The sequence below is a fragment of the Alosa sapidissima genome, chromosome 6, assembly GCF_018492685.1.
Source record: "Alosa sapidissima isolate fAloSap1 chromosome 6, fAloSap1.pri, whole genome shotgun sequence".
Taxonomy (NCBI): Eukaryota; Metazoa; Chordata; class Actinopteri; order Clupeiformes; family Clupeidae; genus Alosa; species Alosa sapidissima.
This window is the reverse complement of record NC_055962.1, coordinates 13145614-13159610: the sequence shown is the minus strand read 5'-3', so window position 1 is coordinate 13159610 and position 13997 is coordinate 13145614. Positions and strand designations below refer to the sequence as shown.

General features: G+C 43.3%; 2 protein-coding genes across 8 annotated transcripts in view; one reads left to right on the top strand and one right to left on the bottom strand.

Moving 5' to 3' along the window:
• The first annotated feature begins 112 nt into the window (after positions 1–112).
• Positions 113–1420, top strand: LOC121711766. Its single transcript, XM_042095599.1, has 2 exons — positions 113–218; positions 379–1420. The coding sequence occupies exon 2, from the start codon at positions 398–400 to the stop codon at positions 1052–1054; it is 657 nt and encodes a 218-aa protein (XP_041951533.1). The 5' UTR covers positions 113–218; positions 379–397; the 3' UTR covers positions 1055–1420.
• A 322-nt stretch (positions 1421–1742) lies between these two features.
• Positions 1743–13997, bottom strand: part of cdc42bpb (CDC42 binding protein kinase beta (DMPK-like)) — an 81705-nt gene continuing 69450 nt past the window's right edge. For 4 of the 7 annotated variants that reach the window (XM_042094956.1, XM_042094957.1, XM_042094959.1 and 1 more), the window contains 3 exons: positions 11347–11455; positions 5853–5923; positions 1743–4001 (listed from right to left, as the gene is read on the bottom strand). In XM_042094956.1, coding sequence (XP_041950890.1) covers positions 3873–4001; positions 5853–5923; positions 11347–11455 — 309 coding nt within the window. In that variant the 3' untranslated portion in view covers positions 1743–3872. The other 3 variants (XR_006032299.1, XM_042094961.1, XM_042094958.1) reach the window with 3 other exon arrangements.

The following is a 13997-nucleotide window of genomic DNA, read 5'->3' as shown; positions in this document are numbered from 1 at the left end:
TTTTCTCGGATTATCAACACAAACACGCGACCGTTCTTTGAAAATGACGTAATGGCGCCGTACATTCTATTACGTCACAAAAGGGGTAGCGGTATAAATAGGTTAATCTGACTGAGAGTGAACACATTTTTCCCTAACGGTGCTAGGCTAAGGCCTAGAGTTTTTTATTTTTTATTTTCAAAGACCATCAAGAACTCCATTAAGTCTTCACAAAAAGGGTAAGTCTTCATGTCCAAAAAATAACCACATTACTAGAGCAAGGTAACCTCTTAAAAATGAATATGCTCTGAGTATGTCCCCAATAATGGTGGTGGGGGGGGACGACGACTTATGGAGTACTACATAAGATAACATAAATGCTCTATACACTCTATACAGACTTTGGCACCTTGCTGATATGAGTAAGCCACCTTATGGCCAGGCAACTAGGCCCAAGATGTTGCCACGCCGGGAAAGACGACCATGCCCGTCCTCCATGCCCGGGATGGTTGTAATTGAGGAAAAGAGTAAGACCATCCGCTGGCCAGTAGTCCATTCCCCTGAGCCCATCAAGTGCCCCCTGCTGAATAGAAAGCCTGGACCACTGGTGCCTATCCAGCGAAACAAACCTAAAAGTCCAAACATGATGACCATCCTCCCTCCCCTGAGGGACCCGGAGACAATCCACATCATCCCTGACGACCATGACACGGACGAGATTTACGATATGACCCTGAACAGGAATCCTAAGCCTCCATCCACTCCACCTGTGAGGAACTTCCACAAGTGGTCAGCAAGCCGCATCAGCCCTGACGACCTTGACATGGAAGAGATTGACGATTTGACCGTGACAAAGAGCAATCTCAAGCGCCCGTTCCTTAAGAGGAAGTCGGTGAGGTACATCCTGGCCACTGAGGCAAGCCACAGACTGCCCACGCCTTCTGGCCTTCCGACCGTCATCAGCCCGGACGCCCCTTGCGATATGACCATGAGGAACAAGGATCCCAAGCCTCCGTCCACTCCACCTGCGAGGAAGACTGTTGGTCAGCATCGCAGGATCAAAAAACGAACATAAAAGGGCGCCAGTGCCCTAAATAGCCCCGGTCCGGATGGCGAGTGTACTGCAGGCGCGGACCCTTCTGGAGATCTGCTGCCCCATTACTAGGCCACCATGGAGGACAACCTGGCCCTGACGGCGAGCGCGGACCGCTCTGACGATCTGCTGCCCCGTAAAGTGGCCACCATGGATGAGGTGACACCATGGCCAAGGTCCTGATGGCGAGCGCTGGCCTTCTCTTTGAGTGGCCTGCTGCCCCATCAGGGATCCGCCATCCAGGCCCAGTCGGGTTAATACTAACTATTTTTTCCCCCCCAATAAAGGCTGCCTTCCCATCTTAATGCCTTTATACCTTTCCCAATAAAGACATGCATTTGAAAATTACCCATTGCAGTCTTTTATCCATTGTATTACACACATGACGATACGTATTTATGGGTGTAATCCAAATTGTTAAGGGTAGTCGTCAGAGGTTAGACAGATGAGCAGGTTCCTGTCCAGGGCTGGTTATAGGTGGGCTGGTAGAAATCAGGTCATAAAATATTAAGTGGTTCACACACAGTGAGGGAACAGTGTGTTACTTATACTTTATACTTATTTGCACTAAAAAGTAAGTGGCAACACCTCCAAATGTGGGCAACAGCTGTGCTGAGACAAGGTCATGCAAGGTCATAAACCAGCAGTAAGTCAGCCCACACACCAGAAGCACAACAGATACTCTTTATTGTTTGTTCAAATTTATGAGGCTAACAATTCAATAATTACAAAGATTCCAACTTGTGATTTTTTTTTTTTAAAGGAAAAAAAAGCAGTAGTGTACGGAGGAAGTCAGTCCTGTTCTCTTGGGTAAGAGCAGCTGGGTTGAGTAGGGTAGGGCATTAAGTACACTCACTCACACTCACACACACACTCACACAAACGCCAATACACACACAAAAAAAAAAACAATCAAGAGAATTTCCTTGGACTAAAACATGTGCAAGTTTCATACAGTGTTTCTGAAAGTCTGGGGAGGAGAGGGGGAATGAACGATAACTCAACTGAAAAACATTGCCATCATCATACGTCATACAAAGACAACTTGAAATGCTTAAGGGGACAGTCTGTTTGCAGTCTGTTTGTAACGTGGTAGGGCCGTGAAGGCACACAATAACGTGAATGTGGGTGTGTGTGTGTGTGATTAAAAAAAAAAAAAAGAAGAAACCCAACATATTAGAAATATTGTCATTTTTTTTCTCTTCTTAAATTCAAAAGCAAAGTGAACATCAGACAATGTAGGTAAGGGTGGGTGGTTTGTGTAGTGGGTTAAGTGTATATTCATATATATATATATATATATACGTATAGAGGTGAGAGTCCATCCCATGTTGCCTCTACATTATTGGACGCCATGTGAAGTTCATGGAGCTCAACAAAGTTGGTAGTGAGCAGGTTCTGAGAGGGTAGGGTTGGGCGGGGCGGTGTGTGTGTGTGTGTGTGTGTGTGTGTGTGGGGGGGGGGGGGGGGGGGGTCGCACCAGCCTTAAATGTAGCACATAGATTTAAGCAGCAGCAGCAGCTGAAGAGTGTAGCAGTTTAATCCTATGGGTTTTGTGTGTGTGTGTGTTCCATTCTCTCTTTATTCTTTTTTTTTTTCTTAAAACAAGTTGCATCATCTATTAAGTCCGACTTTTTTTTTTAAAAGTCTTTTTTTCTTTAATTTCTTTTACCCCCATTTTTTCCCTCTTATTCACATGATGCGGCTTGATATATTGTGGCAAATTTACCTAAGGTTAAAACATGAATGTTACAAAGGCTGTGTGAAACTGTATAATTGAGAGAGAACAAAAATGCAATAAAAGTGCCCACTGGGTTTGGCTAAAAACCTCCAGTCTGGTGAATGAACGCCACAGACTCCCAGAGTCTGGTAAACATCGATCATTTAGCTGTTCATTCTCTTCTGTACTGCTTTCACTCCAGAGTCCAGATATACGGAAGAAAGATCCTGAAACAGATTCCAGAACCGCTGATGCAGGCTCGGCTTCCGTAGTTCCGTGACGGACCACTCTCTCCTTTCCTCACCATCGGAGAAGTTCACCGCCGCAGGAGAAAAGTTTAAAAACAAACTCAAGTCTCTCATTCCCCATCTCGCCCTCTTTTTTTCTGTTTTCTTTGAGCTGTTGCTGTGATCAGGCAGTGGTAGGGACAGACCAGGACTTCTCTCTCTGGGAGTCGCCAACCTCAACATCCTGATGCATATACAGCTCTCTGCAGTATTTCTCTAAATATTTGCAATTTTACTAAATAAAAAAAAAAAAAGAAAAAAAGAAAAACAAAATGTCACAGGAAAATGGCATGGAATTATTTTCTCTTTTAAAAGTCTAACATCAGTTATTTGACCCTGTAGGCTAAAATACAACCTGCTCCTCAAATGAAGGACAGTCTTTTTTTTCTGCTGACAATTCCAAAATGGCTGCCTTAAGTTTGCAGCACGGTAAAATATATCATTACACATATATACCCACCCTGCACTCAAGCCCAACCACCAGCATTAATATCATTGGATCCAAGTGACAGACAGGACTTGGTTTTCTATGTTTTGTCGTTTTTCTTTCAGCCTTGCTGATGTGGTGGTGAGGTCCTCAAACAAATAAAAATAAAAATAAAATAAAACAATGCATGTTTGAGTGTGTGTTTTCTTTTTTGTTTTATAGTTTTGTGGTAGTGTGGGAGTCTGAGTCTGCTCTTGGCACTTGTAATGTTCCTAGTTGCATGGGATAGGTTTGAGCGTGTGACTGCGTGTGTGTGTGTGTGTGAGTGATTGCGTGTTTCTGTGAGTGTGTGTGGGCCAGAGATCCTCAGCCATCCAGGGCGTGGTCGAGCCCGTCAAGGGTGAGCTGACTGCGGTGGGGTGAGTTGGGGCTCGGGGGGCTGCTGGGGTTCGAGGAGTTGGAAGGGGTGGAGTGTTTGGTGGAGTCCGAGTCAGGCTGTCGAGAGAGAGAGAGAGAGTCTTCATCATTCACATGAATGTATTTTCTTTTTTAGCCTTGGACCTGACCGTGGTATGGACACTGCAGCAGTTTGCACCACAGTGCCCCCTATCTTAAGGCGAGACACTACAGGTGAATAGGGTAACATTTTTAACAAGCACATATCACTATGAAACTTCCCCAGTTGATTACTTACATTAATATGAGAAAAAAATGTATTACAAGTTTGCTGTAATTTAATGTTTACATATGCAAATTAGGCATTATCTAATTAAATATGCGCTAATTTGCATACATTTTAAGGCACGAAACCTGAGCATTGGATACAGCCAAGTTCAAAATTATGTTTTCATTGTGTTCAGATATTAGATGGGAAAACATTTACAGAGGGATTTATGAATATCTACTTTTGTTATCCTGTAAATCAGAAAATTATGTCACTAGCCCTAAAAAAATCGCTTTTTTCCATGTTTTTAGGCATAAAATGTCATGTAAGTCAGGCTAGGAATAATATATCAACAAACCCCTCTGTAGAAATCTTCGACATATAGTTAGGCATAAGTCTAGAAAGTTTGGTGTATGTACGTGCTTCTGAAGTGGAGTTTTTGAGCTCAGAGTGTGAGCGGAAACTCATTTTGAGAAAACAGCCTTGAAAGACAGCCAATGAGATTCCGTTCTCAGCCTAGACTCGCCTTTGAACTTTCGCGATTGGTTACTGATACAAAGGAAGTGTCCATATATGGATCACATAGCGTGATACAGGAAAAACAGAGCTTTCCAACGGTAGTACACATGTTATGTTTTGGACCACGGTCGCGGGAGTGCATGCAAGGTTAGAATGCTAACTTTTGCTGAATTTAGGAGAAATATACAGGCGCGAGTATACACAATATAATGAAATAAACACCTAAATGTGTAAATCGGACTTTTTTGTTGTAGTAGTGTGATAGAATACATGCTAAGGTAACATACTAGCTCAAAATCTCGAAATTGACCAGTGCATGAAAAAACGATGTTTTCACCTGCCGTGTCTCACCTTAATACCTACAGCACTCCACGGCAAATATTTTTATTTTCCTTATGTTCTATACTTTGTTGCATTGTATAGACGTCACATTTCTTTGGCAATATTGTTAACAGTCATGGCAATAAAGCAACCGAATTTGAAAATTCAAATATGAAATCGCAAAAGGGAGACCAAGAGAAGTATGTGAGAGAGAGAGCGCCAAGGAGAAGAAGAGAATGATAAGAGAGACAGACAGAAAATGCGAAAGAAAACATGAGAGGGGGAGAGAAAGAGGGGATGAAGAAGAATGGGAGCCAGGGAACGACAATGATGGACAGAAAAAAGAAGAGCAACATACAGACACACAGACAGAGAGAAACTATATGGGGAAGGGGACAGAATAGGAGGAAAAGTTAGAGCAGACGCAAAAAAGGCTTCAGGAGGAGATGAGAAGGAAAAAAAAAAAAAAAACAACTTGTCACTTCTAGGGCATTTAAAACTGATCCCTGCTCCTGCTGGATCACTTGGGGCCCACTGACATGACTAGGCCACTCCGTGTACTGGCTCTCACTCTTAGAAGTGGGACAAAATCTCTCCTCTGCCCAAACCTCTCTGAGCTCTGTTTGTCCTATCAGAGTTCCTGTTGCTGGTCATGGGTTTGTTACACATTAGGAATGAATATTCAGACAGGCAATTATTCAGTTGCCTTAGATAAAAGTATCTGCTAAATGACTCCATGCAACAATGCTCTCAAACGAGGGAGTGGGTGTTTTGAGGGCGTATATACAAACACTGGCTGAGACAGTGCCACCCAGTGGGACTGGGGAGAATTACACACTCACCTCTCTATCAAAGTCAGCGTCTGGGTCAGATATATTACGGGACGAGCCAGCGCCTACAAAGTCACCTCCTCCTGCAGAGCAATCACAAAAACACACACACATATATACACGTTTGATATATTCTCAAATGTGCGCGCGCACACACACAAACAAATCATATAGCCACACTTACACCTTAAATATATTCTCAAATGCAGTCTTTTAGGTCTCAAGGTTTGAGAATGTGGATGTGCGTGTGCTGAGCGTCTCACCAAAGGCAGTGTGTGTGGTGCATGTGAGCGTGTGTGGTGTGAGAGTGTGTGGTGTGGTGTGTGTGTGTGTGTGTGTGTGTGTGTGGAGTGTGGTGTGGTGCGAGTGAATGTGTGTATGTCTTAGCCGAAGCGGTCTTATAAGGCTTGAGTTCTGAACACTCTACATGCAGGGCTTAAAATTCATTTTTCAAAATGGGGGGGAATTCCCCCCTTAGGTTATTCATGTAGGGGGGGATTTACACAATTTGGGGGGGGGGGGGGGGTCGATTCTGATACCAAGTCAAGAATTGCGATTTCAATACTTCGATACTTTTTTTAAAAAAGTGTTTGATTTTGGGGCCCCCACCACCCTGACGTCATCAGTAATATATACTGTAGTGGGATCATTCACAACAGTGGACATCCTAGATTCTGCTTGACTCTCTCCACACACACAAACACACACTGAAAATGATAGCTTATGTGATATGTTTCTATCATATATTTTTGAATTCATATAGAGTGTATTTATTTAATAATGCATTTTTTTTAAAGTATAGCATTTTACTAGTAATTACTAGTAGCTAAACATATTTAGTAATTTGAATGCCTCATATTGACGTTTAACCTATAACACTTAGGCATATCTTTAATGTGGTGTGTACAGTGGGTCCCCGTTAAGTTTGGACGGGTTCCTTCATGAATCACGATCCCCATTTTCTCAGCAGAAATGGCACAAACTGCAGTTGACACAAACAACCACAAGGTGTCACTTGGGTGCCACTACTATTTTTGATGCGACTGACTTACTGCTTCCATGATGCAGCGGGGGCACGGGAACTTAAATTGATCACGGTAGTTTAAGCTTACACTTGACAAAACATTCTATATGAAAAAGTAGATGCAATTGTTGTAAAATGGTGCAGCTCCTTTAAGAAAGCACCGTGTGCAGGGATGGAGAGAGAGAAAGCGAGAGGGGATAGGCCTATGTGTGTTAGAACTAAGCGTGTGGAAAAAGTACGTGCTGTTGAGACTGGAGCGAGTCATATTCAAAATAATGCAAAAAAAAAGCAATTATCCTCATTCATTGCAACCAAAGCATGACTGCTTGCCGACGTTCAAACGAAAAATATATCAAAGCACCTTTTGCGTTTGAATGTAGCACGAAAAAATGTTTAAACAGCTGGACAAATGATTTAGCTAATTGATTATATAACCTGTACACCAGCAATTGTTGAACATTTACCTGTACAAGTACATTGACAGTAGCCCAGCCTAACAGCATGTTGTAGGCCTACTGTAGAAATTTCACTTAAATTGCAACCGCAACATGCCTGCTTGCCAACGTTCAAACGACAACGAAAAAGATAATAAAACAACAAGAGGGTTGAGTCTGAATGACACTGAGTTTTTAGACACTGAGTTTTTGTAGTTAAGAAATATTTTCGTATAAAAAAAATGGTCATTCTTCAATCTCCTTCACTGACGCCTATGGAAAAGGCTTAACGTCCCAAAACAACGATCAATGATCATCAAATTTCTCTCTCACATTGCTCCTCATAACCATCTATAAAAAGTGTTTTTTCTTTTCTTTTTGAGCACATCCGAATCCCAGGACATAACGCACTGGACCTTATAATAGGCTCGAGATATAATTCCAAAGGGGGCAGATATGGGCCACTGCACTTAAAACTTAAAAAGATGAAGCTTTCCGAACTTTGAAATTGCGATCAGTGACTGGCATCGGGTGAACGAAGCTTTTCGAAGTTGAACAGGCTATTAAAAACTATTTACGCACCTCCATGTCACAGGAGAGACTGGGCTCTCCCTTCTATGAAAAAGACGTTAGGCTACCTGCAAACTGGCCTATGATTTCATTGCTGAGTTTGCGGCAAAGCAAGAAAATGTTTTTTTTCCTGAGTCAGGATATGGCGAGTCAGTGTCATTTATTTGTCCAATGTTAGCCTATAGATACAGACCAGTACATCTTATCAATAGTTTGAATGTCGTGTGTGTTTCTGCACATTGACAAATACCGTTCAGCACAATGATTCATGCCCAATGAATTCCCCCTGTTAAAGTGTTCGCCTTTGTTACACTATTTGGTTTCGTGATGTAGCCTATGATAAACACCATATGGCCAAATTTGTGACTCAGCTAATGTTATAGGCTATACAATTGAATTTCCCCTCTTAAAGGCAAGCTGGTGTAGCTTATTAGACTAGGGTACTATTAAAATACACCGACGGTAGCCTTGGCTATGTGTAAAGTAAGCCATCGCATGATTTCATGCACGTAAGTGAAAAGGGCCTTGCATCTGTCAAGTTCGCACAGGGCCTCGCATCCCCTTGCGACGGCCCTGCAGCTCCTCCTAAGACAGCGAGGAAAAAGTTAAAATACGCGATAAACCCGGGAAAAGTTGACAGGTTTGTTTCGGTCCCGGTGATTATTTGTGAAATTGTGCAAACGACAGCCTTTTCAAGGCATTTCAAGGAAGGAGTCGTAGCATGCAAGCTCCCAAATTGACCCAGTAGCCTAAGGCATCAATACATTGTTGGGACTGGGGAGGATCATGCGTTTTTTCTCAATCACTTTGGAGGGTCATAGAAAAAATTCTTGCTGGCGAGGGAGGGTCACGTCTTTTTTGACTAACGCTCCCAAAACTCCTCCGGTAGCCCCTTAATTAAATAAATAACGAACAGTCCCTAATTGATTAATAGCCTAGGCCTACACCAGCAATTGTTGAACATTGACCTGTACAGGACATTGACAGTAGCCCAGCCTAACAAGCAAATGTTGCAAAATACATCAAAAGACGCAATTAATCAGAAATAAATCATGTAATCTGCATCGCTTTATTTAACAAACTGCAAGCAACAAGAGCATTGAGTTCGCTGTAAGGCCAAACCCAAGAGCAAAGCCTATCTGTTAAGGCAGTCGATAGGCTTTATAACGAGCTGTGTGCCTGGAAAGACGATAGATGACGGCTCTGGTCATCCCATACCCTCCCCCCACTTCCTGTAGCCTACCATTATGAAGGCCTGTAGCCTAAAACGACTCGTTGCCGTTTTGTGACATTAAGCTTTTTCACGTTAAGCCCCCCTCCCCCATCCCCTTCTTTCACAAGCAGTGGGGGAGCGCGGGGCACAAAGTAACACTTTTTGGAAGACAAAGGAGGGTTCTCCGCGCTTCTGTCGTTTGGCCACAATCCGTTGCAACCAGGCCAGGACAGATATTTTAGAGAGGAGAGACGCCGGTGCAGCTCAGATGTCTTCTTAATTTTCTTTATTCTTCAGTAAAAGCTGCAGAACATTATTAAACTTTGACTAACATTTCGATGTGTCGATGTTTTTGACTAACGAACATCGAAACGTTAGTCAAAGTTTAATAATGTTCTGCACCTTTTACTAAAGAATAAAGAAAATTAAGAAGACATCTGAGCTGCACCGGCGTCTCTCCTTCTCTTTTTGGCTTTGGCTAAATATTTCTAAAATCATTTGAGTTTCACTAGTCACATGTTTTAACAAGCAACACTTGTTATTGAACTAATAACAGACGTGTGTCGAAAATTGACTTTATTTTCCATACGGAGAAATAACATATGCAGAGTCTAACCAAGGTCAATCTTGCCAAAAAAGCTCTCAAACCTGAAAACACATGAGGCAAAAGTGCAAAACATCACAAAACTAACTAAACTAACACGCGCATATTTTTGTATTGCAATCATTGTAGCCTACAGTTGTAACAGCGCGTAACAGTCGTTTTACTCCCCGGATGCGCTCATTATAAAGAACGTTTAACGTGTCCCAAAAACAGCTATCAATTAATCACCAAACGTATTATAAACAAGTATTGCCAGGAGCAACACCTTGCAAAAAATTATAACAATAGGCCTAGGCCTTTATATGGCTCTGCTCCTGCCTAGATTCGAACTCAGAACTACCTGAAAGTTGCAGACCTGTTCTGGAAATACGTGCATTAACCCACTCGACCGTCAGACAACGCTATCTGCTTCGAGTAGGCCTATTGGGTAGGACTGTAGCCTACACTGGTTGCTGTGGCACAGTCTTGAGTGACCGAATTCGTTTTTCTTTGTCATATGAATGCTGTCATTTTGTTAACATTACTGTTAAGGAGATGCTGTAGGCAAAGTCTATATTTCAACCTCGTTAGTGTAGTAAAAAAATCAGAACTATTCACAAGGTTTCTGGGCAGCATATTTATGTTCTGTTAGCAAGCCAACTTCTCATGACTACCGACAAAGTAGCCTACTGCCAGCTGACGAAGCTCTCATTTTAAAACATTACTGAGAGACAGACACTGTACAATCAAGAAATCTTGCCACTGAATCCAAAACTATGTTTAACATTATGTACAAGGCTTAGGCTACAGTGGACTAGCATGTTGCAGGGGCTGCTAAAAACACAGAGAAACGCACTGAAAACTCGGCCAATCACAGCCCTTGCTGTCGAATGCGCCGTCTGGTTCGACCGTGGAACTCCACAGCGGACTATGCTGCCCCCAAGCGGCTGCAGTTGTACTTACATTTCACCATTCACCATGATCGTGAATGAAGTGTCAATTTTTAACTGGGACCCACTGTAGGTCCAATTGAGTGCACATTGCTGATGAGTAGGTGTAATTGAGTGCCTGTCACTTTAAGAAAATACGTGAGAGTATTTTTATGGTGTAATTAGCCCCCCTTCAACCTGACGGTTTTAGGCTATAGTCGCTAGTAAATCAAAGTTGTGCATAGTGCGGTATGTGTATGCAAATCATTATGTTTTCTATGTCATTAGATACAATAAATGTTCAAAAAACTAACATGTCGAAGACAATCTTTCTGGGATCAAGTGTTGACGTGACCTGAGCTAGCAGGATAGTTACCAAGGAGCTCTTTCCAGATGTAAAAGTTTGCCATGGTAGCGTAGCCTATTTGCGTAAGCGCAAAGTGGTTCTCTCTCTCTCTCTCTCCGTGTGTGTGTGCGTCTGCATGAGGCTATGTTCAATTCAACTCGGTAGTTGATCAGTCCGGTCAATAGCACCGCATTCACGCCACTTAATGATTGGCTATATTAACGTCATCAGACAGGCTGTAAAAGTGTATGCGGGAATTTCTCGCATTATGATGGCTAGAGTTGCGGGACTTGAACAAATTATGCGCAATACCCGCAATCCCGCAGTGAAATTTAAGCCCTGACATGTGTACACTTGAATGTCTGTGTGTGTCTGTATGTGGGTGTGTGTGCGCGTGTTTGTCTCACCAGAAGCGGTGCGTGTGATGTGGGTCTTGCTCCTCTGCTGTCGGGAGATGGTGGAGAGTGGACGGGGCTTATCCTTGGCTGCGTCGTCCTGGGAAGAGTGCATCACACTCTGTACCGATACACAGATATACGCAACAGTATAGTAAGTGAGACACAGACACACACACACACACAGCAGCACAGTGTGATCCGTACAGTACAACTCAAGCTATTTACAAACATCTGAAAGACAACATAAACATAGACATATAGACAAACAAATAGCAAATTGGCCCACAGAGGATGTAACAACACATGACTGGACATTTACTCTTGCTGCTCTCTCTTGTTGACTGGACAGCGCTGCAGATTTGGCAGGGTTGTGCTGGATCCCCCTAAAGCTGGCTGAAACCCACCTGGTCCTCCCCAGCACCGATGCATTGGAGCTATGCTACCACACATGATAGAGAAATCTGTTTCATGGTTCCCACTTTAAGTGAAATGTAAAATTCCATGACTTTTCCTTGACAAAAAAATGAATTTCCATGACCTACAATATAATGAATGGTATAATATATAGACCAAATATTTCAGAGCAGTCACATAGCGTTCAAGAATCTTTTACTTTGTTTAGAGCAGGAGATGAATAAAGTTGAGCTAACCACATCTACTCAAGCAAGCAGTAATAACCAGATATATACCAATTCTGCATGAAAATATATTTGTATTAATGTATGTTGGCAAGTACAGGCCATTTTAAACTGCCACAACAAAATTCCCTGATAGTCCAAGACTTAGCCCCAAAAAAGCTAAAATTCCCTGACTTTCCATGTCTGGAATAGACTTCCATGATATTCCATGACCAGTGGGAACCCTGCTCTATAGAAGAATCAGAAAGACTGAGAGCATGTTCATACTCTTGTTTAAAATGCGCCTGTGGCGATTTGATCTCAAATGGACAGTCGAGACACATCAAGGTTTACACATGTATCCAAGGTGTATAGTCAGAGATGTTACTGCCAAGCTTGCGTTTAGATTTCATTACTGTCTACGGCATATTCATTAGCGTTATTGGAGATGCATCAGTACATATTAGTGTTACATGTTTCAAAAGATATGTGGTCAAAAGTGGACCAGACCACCTCAAATGGTTTGAGTGATCAAATCACATTGTGTCTTGGTGGTCGCTTATACTTGTACTGTATTTAGTGCTGTCCAGTTGTGGTCAGATTATCCAAGAAGTATAAACACTCCCATTATTAGACTCATGAAGTCCACCTGTCGTAATTGTTAATCTATGGGCACAAACAGACAATTTAAACCGAGACACGCTGCGTCCATGGGAGGTGTATGATTGCTTAACACAGAGCATAAGCTGAGCAGCAATAACCAAACACTCTGGGGGGAGACACAGATTACCTACCGACAACCCACACACATAGGGAAAGCTGTAACGGTATGACAAAGAGGGTGGGACTGGTGGGAAGGAGGGATAGAAGAGACTTGAGACTGATGGGGAAAAAGTGACAGATAGAAAGGGAAGTAAAGAGGTAGGCCTATAGGCAGTAGTGTAGAGGCCCTTTCAGATACAAAGCAGCTTGGGCTGCAACTAACGATTATTTTCAAAGTCGAATTAATCTGTTGATTGATTTTCTCGACTAATCATTTAGCTGTTTGATCGAGGACATATCAGTTATCGTTTTGTCCATTCACTGAAGATATTTAGTTTTGGAAATAATGGTCATCAGAGCCCAGTTGTGCTGTTGAGGCGTTGTATCTGAGGGCCCCATTGAGGGGAGGGGAGTTGTTGAGGTTTGAGGGTTCAAAAGTGGGGCGCTTTGGGGTGGAGGGTATGCGGGCCTACCCTTCCCAGGGAGGAGGTGGAGGGAGAGGAGGAAGAGGAGGAGAGTTGCGGCAGGCTCGTCTGCGAGGACGGCTCCTTCTGCAGGTAGAGCCCGGCCGAGGCACAGCTCAGGTGGTAGACGTGCTCAAAGTTGGTCGGCGGGGAGATCAGGGCGTGGTGGCGGGAGGAGGAGGGGGAGGGAGACTCACTCGGCTGCTGCAGCCCCAGAGAGAGAGAGAGAGAGAGAGAGAGAGAGAGAGAGAGAGAGAGAGAGAGAGAGGCGAAGAGCCGGACGGACGGAGAGTGGAAAGTGTGTGTGGGGGGCGGGGGGGGGGGGCAGAGAAGAAAAGGAGTGTAGGAGAGGGTAGAGGCACAGAGAGGAGGAGGAGGAGGAGTGAGAAAGGAGAGAAAAAGGGAAGAGCAAAAAAGAGGTAGAGGCACAGAGAGGAAGAGGGGGAGAGAAATATGGTGTACAATAGGAAAGAGGGCAGAGAGAAGGGAAGGAGAAAAGGAAGAGAGGGCAGAGAGAAGGGAAGGAGAAAAGGAAGAGAGAGAGAAAGGAAGAAGAGAAAAAGAAGAGGGGGCAGAGAGAAAGAGGGGGAGATAAAGAAAAGGAGGAAGAGAAAGAAGAGAGAAAGAGAAAAAGGAGGAGGAAGAGACGGAAGGTGGAGGGAAAGGGAAATGAAGAAGAGAAAGGGGTTGAAGAGGAGAAAAGGAGAGATTGTGGGAGGAGAGTGTGAGGAAAGAAGGTCTGTGTGTCTTGCAGGAGAGGTGGGAGAAGGGTAATAATCAAAGGGAGTGGGAAAATGGCATCCAAAAAAAGGAGGAA